Source organism: Geotrypetes seraphini, chromosome 10 (assembly GCF_902459505.1).
Source record: "Geotrypetes seraphini chromosome 10, aGeoSer1.1, whole genome shotgun sequence".
Classification (NCBI taxonomy): Eukaryota; Metazoa; Chordata; class Amphibia; order Gymnophiona; family Dermophiidae; genus Geotrypetes; species Geotrypetes seraphini.
Genome location: NC_047093.1, coordinates 73634196 through 73651781, shown reverse-complemented (window position 1 = coordinate 73651781; position 17586 = coordinate 73634196). Strand labels below are relative to the sequence as shown.

Genomic DNA, 17586 nt, shown 5'->3' with positions numbered 1-17586 from the left:
AATTTATTTTTTTTTTTTTACCTTTTGTTGTCTGGTCATTTTTCAAATTATGTTGGTCCCAGGCTCTGCAACAAACATCTTCTGATAACTTGCTTGCCAGGGTCTCTTGCCCAGATCCACCATCTCTCCTTTTCTCAACTACCCTGTCATCCAGCATCTCTCCCTCCTTCCCCACCAGCTCTCCCTTTCTCTTTCTAACTACTCTCCTATCCAGTATCTCTATCCACTCCCCACCATCCCTTGTGCCCAACTTCTCTTCCTTTCTGTTCCTTCCCTCCCTAAATCCCATTGTCCACCATCTCTCTCCCTCTGCTGTTTTTAGATCCTTATTTCTTCTATCCTTCTCCATCTCCCCTCTCCATGATCTCCCCCAAATCCATCTCCCCCCCTCCACCATCCATCTTCCCCCCTCCACCAAGTTCATTTCTCCCATTTATCTTTTCCCCATCTCTCCTCCAGTCCACCAACTCCCCATCTCCCCTCTCCTTCCATCTACCTTTTCTTATTTATTTATTAATTTTTTAATGGTACACAAAATATTTATTGTGGTGTAGCACAATTATAAAAGATTTTAGCCAGAAAAGAAAAAGGCTTTACACTATCTCTCTAAGGCACATAAATGTGAGACACATCAGAGTAGCTGGGACAAGGACATTTCCTTGTTAGGGTTAGCCAGTGTGCCACTCTCCTGCCACCACCTCATTGGAACTTCCCAATCCCCCCAACCTGTGACATCCCCTCTCCAGATCCCCCTACATCAGTAGACCTACCCAAACCTGTAGACCCCCTGGCACTCCTAAGCCCCCACCACCACCACACCCCCGCACCTTTCCCAAAGAGAGTCTGGAAGAAGGGATGCATCTGGGAAGAGGTCTGCTGGTCGAGGTAGCGATCCACTCCTGCCACCACTCCTTGCATCTTCTCTCCATTGCGGCCCGCCCTCAGTGAAAACTTCCTGTTTCCACTTGGGCAGCCGAATGGAGAGAAGACGCCCAGAGTACCGGCAGGGTAGTGAATTGCATTCACTACTGCTGCTTTTCCCTGGCCAAGGAGGAGAGGAGAGAGCCTTGCTGCTGGCAAGGAGACAGCCTTGCTGCTGCCGATCTCCACCAGAGATCCGTTCAGGATTTCCCTCTGCCACCGGAGTCCTTGTTTCGATGTAACTTCTGGTTTTGCAAAACCGGTAGTTACAACAGAAGCAAGGATTCCAGTGGCAGAGAGAGCCCGAACGGGTCTCAAACAAGGGGGCCAACGAATCAGTAAGTCCGATTTTCTCCAATAACAAATCAATTCGAATCAATTCACCCAAAGTGAATCGGAGAATCAATTCAAATCGCGAATCGGGCAGCACTACTGTATACTCAAAATGGCACAGAGAAGAGACATCATGTAACTTTTGTGATCTACTTGTGACAGATTTACCTTGACAAGGTCTTTGACAAGATCCATCTTGTTGAGTAAGAGACAAACCACAATGAACCGTGCATAATAACGTAACTTCTTAACTACCAGTTCAGGCCTGTAAAGGTAAAAGGAAAGTATTTCTAGTTACCAAGGGGAGATTATAACAAAAACAGTTATTAACGTAGGGATTCTTTTTACTAAGCTGTACTGACAAATGGCCTTAGCCTGTCTTTACACAGGTCATTGCCGCACGCTAAGGTCATTTTTTACTGCAGCCATAAAACCCCCAATTTTCTATTTATTTCATTAATAGCTGTGTGCTAATGTTGCCATTAGCATGTGGCCATTTTTAAAAATTACCGCAGGTTCAGTAGGAGGAGAAGCACTTACCACCATGTATTTTGTAGGCAGTAAGGGCTCCTGCGTTATCCATGCATTAACCAGTTAAAACACGGTAATATAGATGCGCTAGCTGGATAATGCTGGAACACTCACGCTTCACCTCTGACACGTCCTCTAAAAACATTGCCAAAAAAATATTTTATCATTCAGTTAGCTTGCGCACATCCTAAAACTGCTTCAACACATCCCGCTTTAGGCCACATTTGCTGTGTTAGGCGTTAGCCATTTCAGTATTTTCCACAATAACTATAAACATGGGGGTTGAGAGCAGCACTTGAGAAGAGGCCCCCATTGAAATAACAGCAGCCTGCCACAAGAGGTATAGCATTTGCTTAAGCCCTCTCCTCTCTATTTTCAAAAGAAATAAGACATTACCAAGACTTTAGTGTGGAAGAAATGGTAATTGCAGAACTGCTGAATTGTTACATAACATCTTGATAGTCTTAAGTGCATCTTTACATTCTCATACCAAGCAGCTGTAAAGCTTCACACCACATAACGTGCATGGGAGAGACCTTTCCACTCAGGCACTGAGCCACATCGACGTGAGAGAGAGCAATGTTACTTACAGTAACAGTTGTTATCCAGGGACAGCAGGCAGCTATTCTCACTAGTGGGTGATGTCATCCGACAGAGCCCCGATACGGACATCTCACAAGCATATTTTGCTTGAAGAAACTCAGAAGTTTCGAGATGCCCGCACCGCGCATGCGCCAGTGCCTTCCCGCCCGATGGTCCGGGCGTGTCTCCTCAGTTCAGGTAGCTAGCAGAGAAGCTAACCCAGGGGAGGTGAGTGGGACGTGAGAATAGCTGCCTGCTGTCCCTGGATAACAACTGTTATGGTAAGTAACATTGCTTTATCCCAGGACAAGCAGGCAGGTATTCTCACTAGTGGGTGACCTCCAAGCTAACCTCAATGGGATGGTGGGAGAGTTGGCAACTTAGGAGAATAAATTTTGTAACACTGTTTGGCCAAACTGTCCATCCCTTCTGGAGAAAGTATCCAGACAATAATGAGAGGTGAATGTATGAACCGAGGACCAAGTGGCAGCCTTACAAATCTCCTCAATCAGTGTCGATCTGAGGAAGGCTACAGAGGCCGCCATTGCTCTGACCTTATGGGCTGTGACCTTACAGGGAAGGGGTAATCCAGCCTGGGCATAGTAGAAAGAGATACAAGCCGCCATCCATTTGGAGATGGTGCGCTTCGATACAGGTCGTCCCAACTTGTTTGGATCAAGGGAGACAAAAAGTTGAGGAGCAGTTCTGTGTGGTTTGGTGCGATCCAGGTAGAAAGCCAAAGCACGCTTACAGTCCAGAGTATGAAGGGTTGATTCTCCAGGATGAGAATGAGGCTTTGGAAAAAACATTGGAAGTACAATGGATTGGTTGAGATGAAATTCAGAGACAACTTTAGGCAGGAATTTCGGATGAGTGCAGAGGACAACCTTGTCATGATGGAATACTGTGAAAGGTGGATCCGCCACCAAGGCCTGAAGCTCCCTGACCCTGCGAGCAGACGTGAGGGCCACCAGAAAAACCACTTTCCAGGTGAGAAACTTAAGTGGAGCCTTGTTGAGAGGCTCCAAAGGAGGTTTCATAAGCTGAGAAAGGACAACATTGAGATCCCAAACCACTGGAGGAGGTTTGAGAGGAGGATTGACATGGAAAAGTCCTTTCATAAATCTGGAAACCACAGGATGAACAGAGAGAGGTTTCCCTTGTAGGCTGATGGAAAGCTGCAATAGCACTCAGGTGGACTCGTATAGATGTAGACTTGAGACCAGACTGAGACAGGTGTAGAAGATAGTCCAATACAGAGGATAGGGAGGCTCGCTGAGGCTCCTTAGAATTGGAAACACACCATGAAGAAAATCTAGTCCATTTTTGGGAGTAGCATTGACGAGTAGCAGGCTTCCTGGAAGCCTCCAAGACATCCCTCACCGCCTGGGAAAACTGGTGAGGAGTTACGTTGAGAGGAACCAAGCTGTCAGGTAGAGAGACTGCAGGATGGGATGAATTAGAGATCCCTGATGCTGAGTAACCAGTGAAGGAAACACTGGAAGAAGGAATGGCTCCCTGCTGCTGAGTTGAAGTAGAAGGGAGAACCAAGGTTGTCAGGGCCACCGAGAAGCTATTAGAATCATGGTGGCATGGTCGGATTTCAGCTTGACCAGAGTCTTTTGAATGAGAGGAAATGGAGGAAACGCATACAGAAAGCGAGTCCCCCAATCCAGCAGAAAGGCATCTGCCTCGAGGCGATGAGGAGTGTAGATCCTGGAGCAAAACTGAGGCAGTTTGAAGTTGTGGGGAGCTGCAAAGAGGCGTCCCCCACTGTGCAAAGATCTGATGAAGGGGCTCGGAATGGAGTGTCCATTCGTGATGCTGGAGTAGGCGACTTAAGTTGTCCGCCAAGACATTGTCCTTCCCCTGAATGTAGACAGCTTTGAGGAAGGTGTTGTGGCGAACCGCCCAATCCCAGACTCTGAGAGCTTCCTGGCAGAGAGAGGCCGAGCCCGTGCCCCCCTGCTTGTTGACATAATACATGGTGACCTGATTGTCTGTGCGAATGAGGACCACCATGTCGTGAAGCAGATGTTGAAAAGCTTGAAGAGTATTGAAGATGGCTCTGAGCTCCAGAAGATTGATTTAATGGAGTCAGTCCACACTGTTCCAGAATCCCTGAGTGCGAAGACCATCCAGATGAGCTCCCCAGGCATAGGTCGATGAATCGGTTGTGAGAACCTTCTGGTGGGGAGGCGTGTGAAACAGCAAACCTCTGGATAGATTCGAAGAGGTCATCCACCAAAGTATAGACTGCCGAAGAGCAGGAGTGACTATGATGTGTCGAGTCAACGGGTCTGACACCTGAGTCCATTGAGAAGCCAGGGTCCACTGAGGAATTCTGAGATGGAGTCTGGCCAAAGGCGTCACATGAACTGTAGAGGCCATGTGGCCCAGGAGAACCATCATGTGTCTCGCTGAGATGGACTGGCGAGAAGACACAGACTGGCAGAGATGAAGAAGAGCCTCCATGCGCTGAGGAGGAAGGAATGCTCTGAGTCGAATGGTATCCAGGACCGCCCCGATGAAGGGGAGAGACTGGGTAAGCTGCAGGTGAGATTTTGGGAAGTTGATCTCGAAGCCTAAACTCTGCAGGAAGCAAATTGTAGCCAGGGTCGCTGAAATGACCTCTGGAGCTGAGGGGCCCTTGATGAGCCAGTCGTCGAGGTAGGGAAATACCTGAAGACCCCTGTTCTGGAGTGCAGCGGCCACCACTACCAGACACTTCGTGAAGACTCTGGGAGACGAGGACAGGCCGAATGGAAGCACTCGATACTGCAGATGTAGATGTCCCACCCGAAATCTGAGGAACTTGCGAGAGGCCGGATGAATGGGAATGTGAGTGTAGGCCTCCTTGAGATCCAGAGAGCATAACCAGTCGTTCTGCTCGAGGAGGGGGTAGAGGGAAGCAAGGGTCAGCATGCGAAACCTCTCCTTAACCAAGAACTTGTTGAGGACCCGAAGGTCCAGTATGGGTCGCAGGTCGCCTTCTTCAGGACGAGGAAGTACCGGGAATAGAATCCCCGGTTGAGTTGGTCCACAGGGACCGGCTCAACAGCCCGAAGCCGGAGCAAAGCTTGAGCTTCCTGAAGAAGAAGGGCGGTCTGCGTCAAGTTGGAAGGATACTCTCTTGGAGGGTGGTCCGAAGGGACCCGATGGAATTGAAGAGAGTATCCTTCCTTTACGATGGAAAGGACCCAGAGGTCGGTGGTAATAGCCTCCCAGCGATGAAAGAAATGATGGAGGCGACCCCCGATGGGAAAAACAGGAGGATGCAGAACGAGGTCGGTTATGCTCCCTGGGAGAGAGTCAAAAAGGCTGAGGAGCCTTGGGGGCAGTAGGAGGCTGAGGTTTCTGCTGAGCCTTCTGAGAAGGCTGTCTCTTCGCTGGTTGTCTCGCAGCCGGAGCCTGCCTGGGAGCGTAACGCCGCTGATAGATCAAGGGCGGTCTAGCAGGTCGAGACTGTTGAGGCTTAGGCTTGGCCCGAAGGATGGACTGAAAAGACTTTTCATGGTCAGATAATTTCTTCATCACAGTCTCGATGGTCAGATAATTTCTTCATCACAGTCAAATAAATCCGCTCCCGCACAAGGAACATTGGCACGTCTGTCCTGGAGGTTCGGGTCCATGTCAATGGTCCGAAGCCATGCCAATCGAGGCATAGCCACGGAACAGGTGGAAGCCCGTGCCGAAAGCTCAAAAGCATCGTAAGAGGATTGCATCAACTGGAGACGTAGCTGGGACAGCGAGGCCACTACTTCCTCAAATTCGAATCGAGCCTGAGATTCAACGTAAGGTGTGAACTTCCGAAGAACAGGCAGGAAGAACTCCAAATAAGATGCAAATGAAAAGTATAATTGAGAACTCGGGAAGCCATCATCGAGTTCTGGTATATCCTCCTCCTAAACTTATCCATGGTCCGGCCCTCGCGACTCGGAGGCACCGAGGCGTATACCTGGGACGGATGAGACCGCTTGAGGGAGGATTCGACCAGCAGGGATTGGTGAGAAAGTTGAGAGCCCTCGAACCCCTTGTGATGGACCGTGCGGTATCGTGCATCCAACTTGCCCGGGACCGCAGGAATGGAGTATGGCGTTTCAAAACATCTCATAAACGTTTGATCAAGCAGTTTATGCAGAGGCAGTCGAAGAGACTCCGCAGGAGGATTAGGTAAATGCATGGTGTCGAGGTATTCCTTGGAGTACCGAGAACCGGTGTCCAAGGTAATGTCCAGGTCATCCGCCATCTGCCGGAGAAAGGAAGAAAAAGACAATTGATCTGCCAGCACAGGCCTCCGAGAAGGACTGGACGAAGTCGAGGCCTCGGGATCCAGAGAGACCTGGGATCGACAGGGAGAATAAGAGGTGGCGGTTCCTCATACTCTGGCCCCTGCGGAGAGGACAGGTCTGATGAAGAATACCCCATGCGTGGCAGCTTCTTCTGCGGTGAAACCTCCAAGTGCCTGGAGGAGTGCCACGAGGAATGCCTGGACCGATGCCCCTCCCAGTGTCTGGAGGGGGATCTAGAATGACGATGCTTAGCATGGTTCCCCGACGCCTCTAGTGAGCAGATGGGACTCGAGGCCGTAGAGCGAAGAGGCGGGAGATTCGACGCCTCTCGAGAAGCAGCCCAGGCCTGGTAGGGAGTGCGGAAGAACTCTTCCTGTGACTTGCGATGCCCAGGACTTCGATTACCCGAAGAGGGATTCCAGGCCTCTTCGAACGGAGGCATGATGGGTTCCAAAGGGGGCATATCACTGAAGGAGGCCCGCCTCGACGGACCGGCCGCCATACGCCGCTCCTCCTCGCCAAGCAGCGAGGTCGACCGGCGAGGAGGAGGAGGAGGGGGCGGTCCGCCCCCCCGGGATCGGAACCGGGAGGTCACCTTGGATGGTGGCGATCAACTTGGGCCCCATTGTTTGCATGAGCTCGACAAATTGAGCCTCCAAAAGAGACCGCAACGAAGCCGATATGGAGGGATCCGCACCGAAAGGGGGTCCTCCAGCACAGTCTTCGCGCTCCTTCGTGGCCGAGTGCTTTTGCTTTGAAGCTTTCGGCACTTTGATGACCACTGGTGGAATGGTAGAAGGCGGTACCTGAACCTGAGAGATGGAAGGCACCAGCGCCGAAGACGGGGTCGTAACCGGGACAAACGAAGCCGGTTTCAGGAGACCCAGAGCAGCAGGAGCAGTGGTGGGCTTCGCATGTGAGGGTGAAGCACCAGTCGAAGTCGAAGCTGAAGGGTTTTGCACAGCTTCCATCTTGAACATGGACTCCCACAAAAAACAGCGACGCTTAAACGCCCGCGCTGTGAGTGTGGAACAAGGCCGGCACGATTTCGGGAAATGTTCCGGACCAAGACATTAAAGACAGCGTCGATGCGGGTCCGTCAGCGAAATCGCGCGCTGGCACTTGCTACACTTTTTAAAACCGGTGATTGGCCGGGACATAGGCCGAAAAAAGCTCCGCCGCAAGATCGAAGGAGCGGGGCCTGAGCCATGCGGCCGACCCGGTCGAATCGCCGGAAGAAATTTTTTTTTTAAAGAAATAAAAGAAATAAAACCACGATAAGAGCAAAAGAAACTCAAACCCGCGGCTATGGAAAGCAAAAGAACGGGTATTCGGTCAGTGCAGAATCGAAGTAAGACTTCTCAGCTCCGCGGAAAGAAAATAACTGAGGAGACACGCCCGGACCATCAGGCGGGAAGGCACTGGCGCATGCGCGGTGCGGGCATCTCGAAACTTCTGAGTTTCTTCAAGCAAAATATGCTTGTGAGACGTCCGTATCGGGGCTCTGTCGGATGACATCACCCACTAGTGAGAATACCTGCCTGCTTGTCCTGGGATAATGTGCACAACTGAGAATGGCATTAGAACATAAGAATAGCCTTACTGGGTCAGAACAAAGGTCCATCATGCCCAGTAGCCTGTTCTCACGGTGGCCAAAACCGCACCCTTCCAAACACATAGCCGCACCATCTCTTACAAGGTCACAGCACACTTTAGTGGCTTCCTGTACATATACCATTTACCTCTATCATTCTGATATACTTGATTGAGGTATTTTAAGACCATGAGTGTCCTTTACTTAGATACTTTAGAGTTTTGCAGACTTGCTGAAAGTCATACTGCTCATGGCGGCTGTAAAATTCAAGACGTGACTCTCCAAGTTAATCAAAGTCCCTTCACAAACAACTCGGCTACTCCGTGAATGAGTTTCTTCTCTACATATGCTGGGATTATGTTGCTGCTTTTAGATCCAAAATATTTGATGAGCGTGATGCAGAGGGGCTTTCAGTATACCAGTGAGCATGTCCATGGTCCACTTTTCAGACAAAGCTGCTATTAAGCCATCACAGGGCATTGATAAATTCAAAAACACAATTCAAAAACACAGGTAAGAAGTGCTTCTCTGCACTTGGTATTCCTGGTCGCTGTTTGTTTCAGTCTGACCAAGTAATCATCACATCTCTCACTAAGTCATTTCTCTTATCAACCAATCAACTTCTCCCAACAGTATAAAGCAGCTACTGAGAAAAGAACTGATCAGTTCCAGACTTTACTGCTACTGAACTTCAGCAAGAGATCTCTGGGATCCTATTTAACGTTCTTGCACTGGCTCGAAGTTTAAATAGAAGTCAGATAATTAAGTGACAAGATCACCAAAATCTTCCCATTTAACTTTCCATAAAAATGTGAGCAACATGTCAGTTAATCTTCTGAGAATGTCCGACACTGGGGGCATGTTTTACAAAGCTGCGCAACAACAGCCCCAAAGCCCTTTAAATCTCTATGGACTTTGGGGCCGTTACCGCGCGGCTTTGTAAAACAGGCCCTGGATGTAGGGTTAAGTTAATGTAAAATGACCAATGTCCACTCACCTGTCCTCCTTGCTGACCTGGGAATAGTAGGATCTCTGCCTTATAGCAGAATAAAAAGATAGTGCTTCATTCAGGTAACTGGTTTCAGAAGTGCGCAGGCTGTGGGAGAAACACATCATCAACTCAGCACAGGAAATAATATACTAGCAGACACAGGAAAGGTCACCAGTTTGTGTTGCACCTGTATGCAACCACTATTAGCTGGCACTCTATCAGCTTGGCTCCTACCCCTTTGGATGTGCCATGGTGTCTTTTCAGATGCTACAAACATCTTGTTAATTGGTGCTACATAAATGCCTGATTCACTAAGGATTTTTCTCCCTTACTATGTCTATAGCACTATTTTTCAAAAAGAGGGGAAGGGGGCATGTTGACAAAAAGACTTCAATGCGAGAGCCAGGACCACAAAGCAACTAGTGTCCAGCCCCATGGGCTATGCCCCAAAGGGGTGTGAACTGCCCCTCTAATTTTACAGCTCAGGCACAGTTAGAGCAGCCCATGTAATTAAAACAAAGTCTGATTCTCCCAGACTCACTCCCTCTCTACCTTCCTCAGCCCATCTCACCTCCCCCAACATATTCTCCCCACCCCCCATGAATTCTCACCAGTTTCTTTCCCCCAACACTATCTCAGTCAGTCTCAAACCCCATTAGTCTCTCTCACACCCGCCATCATTCTCTCCCAACCCCTCCAGACTTTTCATACTTTCTTCACCTTCCCTAGAGTATTGCTGGTGTTGCCACCTCTGGAACAGCTGTTCTGTTTTCTACTAGCATTATGTGGCTCTCAGTGACTTTGCACTACAAGGTGTCTAATCTCTTTCACTCTTGGTCCAGTTTCATGGCTCAGTTTCATAAGAACAACACAGGGGTTTCTACACTATGTAGTTCAAACTCACAGAAGTCAGGAAATCCTGAAGGAAGATAGAGAATCTGTTTCAAAGGGAATGCTGGTATGATGCCTTCTGAGAAGGTAAGGTATGTACTGGAGGAAGAGAGGCAGGGAGCTGAACTTAGGGGTTGACTTGTGCTGCCACTGCCCCCCTCTTCCACCTTACAATGAAGCACATATTTCCAGCAAACATTAGAAAGGATCTGGTAACAAGATTGCGAGCCATGGAATCGAGGGTGAAATACTCATGTGGATTAAAAAATGGCTGGCGGATAGGAAACAGAGGGTGGGGGTAAATGGACAGTACTCGGACTGGAAGAGCATCACCAGTGGGGTGCCGCAGGGCTCGGTGCTTGGACCCGTGCTTCTAAACATCTTTATAAACGATCTGGACATAGGTACAACGAGCAAGGTGATTAAATTTGCGGACAATACGAAGTTATTCAGAGTAGTGAAGACACAGGGGGACTGCGAAGATCTGCAACGTGACGTAATCAGGCTCGAGGAATGGGCATTGACATGGCAGATGAGGTTCAACGTGGATAAGTGTAAAGTGATGCATGTCGGTAACAAAATTCTCAGGCATGAATACAGGATGTCTGAGGCAGTACTTGGAGAGACCTCCCAGGAAAGGGACCTGGGAGTTCTGATCGACAAGTCGATAAAGCCGTCTGCACAATGTGCGGCGGCAGCAAAAAGGGCAAACAGAATGCTAGGAATGATAAAGAAGGGGATGCAAACAGATCGGAGAAGGTTATCATACCGCTGTACCAGGCCATGGTGCGCCCTCACCTGGAGTACTGCATACAGCACTGGTCGCCGTACATGAAGAAGGACATGGTACTACTCGAGAGGGTCCAGAGAAGAGCAAACAAGATGGTTATAGGGTTGGAGGAGCTGCCGTACAATGAAAGATTGGAGAAACTGGGCCTCTTCTCCTTCGAACAGAGGAGATTGAGAGGGGACATGATCGAAACATTCAAGGTACTGAAGGGGATAGACTTAGTAGATAAGGACAGGTTGTTCACCCTCTCCAAGGTAGGGAGAACGAGAGGGCACTCTCTAAAGTTGAAAGGGGATAGATTCCGGACGAACATAAGGAAGTTCTTCTTCACCCAGAGAGTGGTGGAAAACTGGAACGCTCTTCCAGAGTCTGTCATAGGGGAGAGCACCCTCCAGGGATTCAAGACAGGGTTGGACAGGTTCCTGCTGAACAAGAAGTGCGCTGATAGGGCTGGTCTCAGTTACGGTACTGGTCTTTGACCTGGGGACTGTCGCATGAGTGGACTGCTGGGCGCGATGGACCACTGGTCTGATCCAACAGCGGCAATTCTTATGTTCTTAAGTCATTTCTCTTATCAACCAATCAAGATGAGGGTTGGAGGATGGGGGTGGCCAATGCATTCTTGAAGTGGAAGTAAACTACTTCAAGATCTCCTGGAAAGTTTGAGAACAACAAACTGAGCCAATAAGACCACAGCAAAAACAAACTGCCAGATTCTGACTTGTCTAACCACTGCCGCATTTCCTAGCTTCCTAGCACTAGGCTTAGATGGCACTGTGAGACTTTGTGAGAGAAAAGGATGTAATTTGCAACCTTGTTTACTTACTAATAGTGGTAGTACAGCTGTCCAATCTTGGAAGCAATCTCCCCAATCTGCCATCGCTTAAGGCCATATCTGTTGTCAAGCACCTGTCTGGTTTCATGGGAAGGTTGAGAAAGAGAATTTATAATAGCCTATCTATTAAAAACAGGAAAAAAATCTACTCAAGCTTATAAATATGATCTATATACACTGTCAAAAAAATGGCACCAGTAAAATAATATTAAGGTAGTGCATAGAGAGACCAATGTAGAACACTACTGTGAACCCTACTGTAAGGTTACAACAGGTTGTATACACATGTTACTGCTCAAGCTTTTCAGAGGACATTTCACTGGGTAAATTAACATTAATTTGCTCTGTGCTCTGACAACTTAAAGCTTGGGATGGAAGAAAATTTGTAGAATTATTAATAACAATGGTTTGAATTTCATTTTAAAAAGCCCTTATTTATTAGCTTTTTAAAATCTAAAAATCTTTTTTCCATAGTTATAAACTTAACCGTTACAGTCTAGGGCACAGTTCTTGCTTAATCTTTGTAAACCTCATAGAACTTCACAGTATTGCGGTATATAAGCTGTTATTATTATTATTATTATATATATTTTTTCATCTACTTTGAGGAGCATAGAGGCCAAAAGAGGAATTAGAAAGTGTTGAAGGTACATGTTTGATATTTATCTTAGAGAAATGACTGCTTGTAAATCAAAAGCTTGACTTTGGAACTGACAGGCGGTTTACTATCTGAGTGTGTGTGGTGCAGTGGTTAGAGCTACAGCCTTAGCACCCTGACGTTGTTGGTTCAAATCCCCCACTGCTCCTTGTGACCCTGGGCAACCGGAACAGAAGAGAAATATGATAAAAGAGCTAAATGTAAATACCACATAGGATATAAGTGGTACATAAATAATTAAAAGATAAATAAATAAAATATAATGGTGGTGCCAGCATTTTACTACATACAATTTTAATGTAAAAAAAAATCATAAAAATCACCTTTCTAATGACATCATAATGCTAACACACGATAACATTATAGACATTATTAGGATGTCTATGTTACGCCTAAAAGATGATTCTGCAAAGGACATCTAACAATATAGATGCGTTTAGATTCAATCAACACTGCTGAACGCGATTCTCTATAGTGTGTCTTTGCATTATAGATTCACACTCAGCATTCTATTCCTGGATGTCTAAACTACGCCTAATTTTTATTCGTCCTTTACAGAATCTGGCTCTAAATAAAAGCATAAATACCACCATATATTCTTAAGGCCCTTATCTTAATCTACTGTCCCTACAACCTCAATAAATTAAACACAAATTTTAAAAACTCAATACAAAGATTCAGACAGCAGTTTAGCAGTAAAAGGGGTGCTATCCAGTAGTGCTACCCAATTTCCGATTCTAATCGATTCACTTTGGGTGAATCGATTCAAATTGATGTGTATTTTTTAAAAATCGGCATCTTTGATTCGGGGCCCAACCCTCCTCCCCGTGTCGCTAACCTAAAGCTGCCGCTCCGACTCTTGGACAGTTTCTATCTCTGAGGCAGGAGACTACAGTGTTCTCCCTAGCGCTCTTTAGCCGGACGTGAATCCTGCTGCCAACACTGACGCAGGCACCAGTCAAACATTTTTTAAAACCCCTCTCACCGGCTTGGGGATTCCCTGGCCTGACTCGGCACAGCCTGAAGTTCTGTGTTTTACTCCGGACAAAGAAAGTAAAAAAAGTAAAAAAAAAAAAAAAACCCCAGGCAATTTTTCAAACCCTCCCCGTAACACTAGCCTGGACTAGCAGCTGCACTGCTCTCTCCTTATTGTAATTTGCCTGACAGCTTCTGTAGCTTTAGCGAGTCAAATCCCTTCTGCAGCCTTGGGGATTTTGCTAGGCTGCCCCACCTCCGATGATGCAACTTCCTTCTTCCTCAGAGGTGGGACAGCCTAGCAGAGGCCCCGAGGCTGCTGGAGGGAATTGACTCGCTAAAGCTAAGGAAGCTGTCAGGCAAATTACAATAAGGAAAGAGCAGTGCAACTGCTAGTCCAGGCTAGTGTTACGGGGAGGGTTTGAAAAATTGCCTGGTTTTTCAGGGGGGGGGGGTGTCTTTTTTACTTTCTTTGTCCGGAGTCGAACACAGAACTTCAGGCTGTGCCAAATCAGGCTGGGGAATCCCCAAGCCGGTGAGAGTCGATGAGAGCCTGTTAATGGGGAAGGGGGAGTGGTGCCGATTGACCTGGGAGATAAGAGGGAGGGGTGGTGATAGGAGGCGAGGAGAGGAGGGAGTGGTGCTGCTAGACCTGGGAGGCGAGTGGGTAAGGTACTGAAGGGAGAGGAGCTTTGCTAGTCAGAGTGGAGAGGTGCTGCTGGCTCTGGGAGTGGAGAGGAGAGGTGCTGTAGCTAGTCAGTGGGGGAAATGGAAGTAGAGAGGAGGGGAAGGAGAGGTGCTGTTGGAGCTGAGTGGTGGAGGGAGGTGAGAGGGAGAGGTGCTGCTGGATTGGGAACAGAGGAGAGTGCTGCTGGACTTAAAATGGATGAGGGAAAGCAGCAGCAGGACTGAGTGGAGAGCAGTGGAGGAGGAGAATGGATGGGGGAAGGGGGAAGAGAAATGCTGCTGCTGCACCCAATTGGAGAGAGAGAGGGAAGGAGGAAGAAGGAAGACCAGGAAGGAAAGGAGTAGAAAGAGAGATGCCAAGACCATGGGAGGGAGGGACAGGAAAGGCGATACTAAACCATAGAGGGAGAGATGTCAGGGCATGGGGGGGGGGGAAGGAGACAGATGCCAAACCAGGGGAAAGGAAGAGAAATGAAAGGGGAGGACACAGATGGAAGATGGATGGTTAGCACAGAGAAAGAAGAAAGAAGGAGTCCATAGCAAGCGAGTTATCAGAAAACAACCAGAGCCTGGGACCAACATGATTTGAATAATGACCAGACCGCAAAAGGTAGAAAAAAATCATTTTATTTTTGGTTTTGTGATTACATGTCAGATTTGAAATGTGTATCCTGCCAGAGTTGGTGTTAGACCACGAACATGAGCTAGGATTTAACAGAGAGAGGAAAAGTATTTTTTGTTTATTTTGTTTATACCACAGCACTAGTGTGGGTAGGAGAGGGCAAAGGGGGTGAAGAGTCTATAAAAGGGGTGAAGAGGCTATAAAATAAACCCACCAGGATGTTTGAAAAAACACCCAATTGGGCAGGAAAATCAAATCGAAATTTTTTTTCCTGAATCTGGTCTTTTGCATTGAGTGTCACATGTATGATTATCTCCCAGTTAGCAAGAGGTTATATGTGTGTGCCTGGTGCAAAGAGCTCCCAGCTCTCAGAAAATAAATCCAATCTTTTGAGGCTAGAGTAGCAGACTGGAGGAACTAAGGCAGAAGTACATAAAGGAGAACCTACAGGAACATAAGTAGGGAAGTGCTTTGCAGGAGGGAGGTCATCAAAAAGAAGAGCATCACCCTGAAGCAGGAAATGATTCTGTATCCAGGACCTATCCTCCACACAATGCAATTTCCTCTCACACTAAGCATGTGTCTCCAAGGTCTTTTGCCCAGGAGGGAAGGAAAAGTATGACCATTTTAGTTGGCAATTCCTCATTAGGCATGTAGATAGCTAGGTAGCTGGTAGACATGAGCATTACTTGGTCACTTGCCTGCCAGGAACCAAAAGGCAAGCAGAGCTCTGGAATCTCAATATGTGGTTCAGATAGGAGTGCAGGGATAAGGAATTTAGATTTAGGAACTGGGTAATGTTTGGGGGAAAGGGGAACCTATTCTGAAAAAGTGGACTCCACCTCAACTGGGATGGAACCAGTTTGCTGGCGCTAAGAGGAATGGACTAATGCCTGGCAACTAAAATTCAATACAAAGAAATGCAGAGTAATGCATTTGGGGATTAATAATTGGAAGGAACCGTATATGCTGGGAGGAGAGAAACTGATATGCACGGACGGGGAGAGGGTCCTTGGGGTGATAGTGTCCGAAGATCTAAAGGCGAAAAAACAGTGTGACAAGGCAGTGGCTGCTGCCAGAAGGATGCTGGGCTGTATAAAGAGAGGCGTAGTCAGTAGAAGGAAGAAGGTGTTGATGCCCCTGTACAGGTCATTGGTAAGGCCCCACTTGGAGTATTGTGTTCAATTTTGGAGACTGTATCTGGTGAAGGACGTAAGAAGACTTGAAGCGGTCCAGAGGAGGGCGACGAAAATGATAGGAGGCTTGCGCCAGAAGACATATGAGGAGAGACTGGAAGCCCTGAATATGTATACCCTAGACTGGAAAGGAGAGATAGGGGAGATATGATTCAGACGTTCAAATACTTGAAGGGTATTAACGTAGAACAAAATCTTTTCCAGAGAAAGGAAAATGGTAAAACCAGAGGACATAATTTGAGGTTGAGGGGTGGTAGATTCAGGGGTAATGTTAGGAAATTCTATTTTACGGAGAGGGTGGTGGATGCCTGGAATGCGCTCCCGAGAGAGGTAGTGGAGAGTAAAACTGTGACTGAGTTCAAAGAAGCGTGGGATGAACACAGAGGATCTAGAATCAGAAAATAATATTAAAAATTGAACTAAGGTCAGTACTGGGCAGACTTGCACGGTCTGTGTCTATATATGGACATTTGGTGGAGGATGGGCTGGGGAGGGCTTCAATGGCTGGGAGGGTGTAGATGGGCTGGAGTAGGTTTTAACAGAGATTTCGGTAGTAGGAACCCAAGCACAGTAGCGGGTAGAGCTTTGGATTCTTGCCCAGAAATAGCTAAGAAGAAAAAATTAAAAAATTTAAATTGAATCAAGTTGGGCAGACTGGATGGACCATTTCGGTCTTTATCTGTCGTCATCTACTATGTTACTATGTAAATAAAACTGCTTTTAAACTAGAACTGGAGGAAGTTGACAGTCATTCAGAAGCGTGTGGTTCAGAATGAGGGATCTTTAAAGGATACTATCAAAACAGGGAAGTTAGGGCATCCTGATAGAGAGGTGGCAACAAAGGCAACAGAAAAAAAAAGACAGGAGCATTTAAAGGGAGAACAAGGTAAAAATTGGAAATTATCCCTGTCACCTACTAAGCACAATTTATCCCTGTCAAACAAAAAGCACAATTTGAACTGTATGTATACAAATGTTGAAGCCTAAAACAAGATTGGAGAGTGAGAGTATATAGCACTAAACAAAGAGGTAAATATAAGGCATCAGAGACCTGGTGAAAGAAGAACTGTTTTACCAGGATAGAAATTATATCATGATAAGGTGGATCAAATTGGAAGGGGCATGGCGCTATAAAAATTAAAGAGGGAATTGAGCCTGACAAAACAAAGATTCAAGGAAACAGAAACAATGTGAATTTGCTAAGGATAGAAATTCTATGTGTGAAAGAAAAGAGAATACTGGTAGGGCTATACTATTGTCCTCCAACCAGAACAGTCAATGAAATGTTAACAGAAATTAGGGAAACAAGCAAATTAGGCAACAGAATAATAATGGGTGATTTCAATTACCCCGATATTGATTGGATACATGTGCTATGATTGACACAGTGGGAGTTCATTCATTTTTGCACTAATTGAGCACCTGGTTGGTTTTCTGCGCATATAAATTTAATGAAAGGACAATGTTTGTTTAAGCTAATTATTTTAGTGTTAGTGACATATCCTAAATCTGTGTTTCTGGATAAATGTAATGTCAGGAAATGCTGAGGAGGTAAAATTCCAACACAAAATAAACCCCCTTTTTACAAAGCCACAGTAGTGGCTGCCATGCGGTAAGCACTCCGATGCCCATTAAATCCCTACGAGCATCAGAGCAATTACCACAGCAGCCTTGTCTAGGAACTGGCA

The 17586-nt window shown here is 46.9% G+C and overlaps 1 protein-coding gene across 3 annotated transcripts in view; it reads right to left on the bottom strand.

The window, feature by feature from the left end:
• The window catches only part of SCAI (suppressor of cancer cell invasion), a 247948-nt gene that overhangs the window by 87963 nt on the left and 142399 nt on the right, over positions 1 to 17586 (bottom strand). For all 3 annotated transcript variants that reach the window (XM_033962135.1, XM_033962134.1, XM_033962136.1), the window contains exons 4-6: positions 11752 to 11838; positions 9251 to 9349; positions 1423 to 1519 (exon numbers count right to left, since the gene is read on the bottom strand). In XM_033962135.1, coding sequence (XP_033818026.1) covers positions 1423 to 1519; positions 9251 to 9349; positions 11752 to 11838 — 283 coding nt within the window. The remainder of the gene's footprint in view (positions 1 to 1422; positions 1520 to 9250; positions 9350 to 11751; positions 11839 to 17586) is intronic.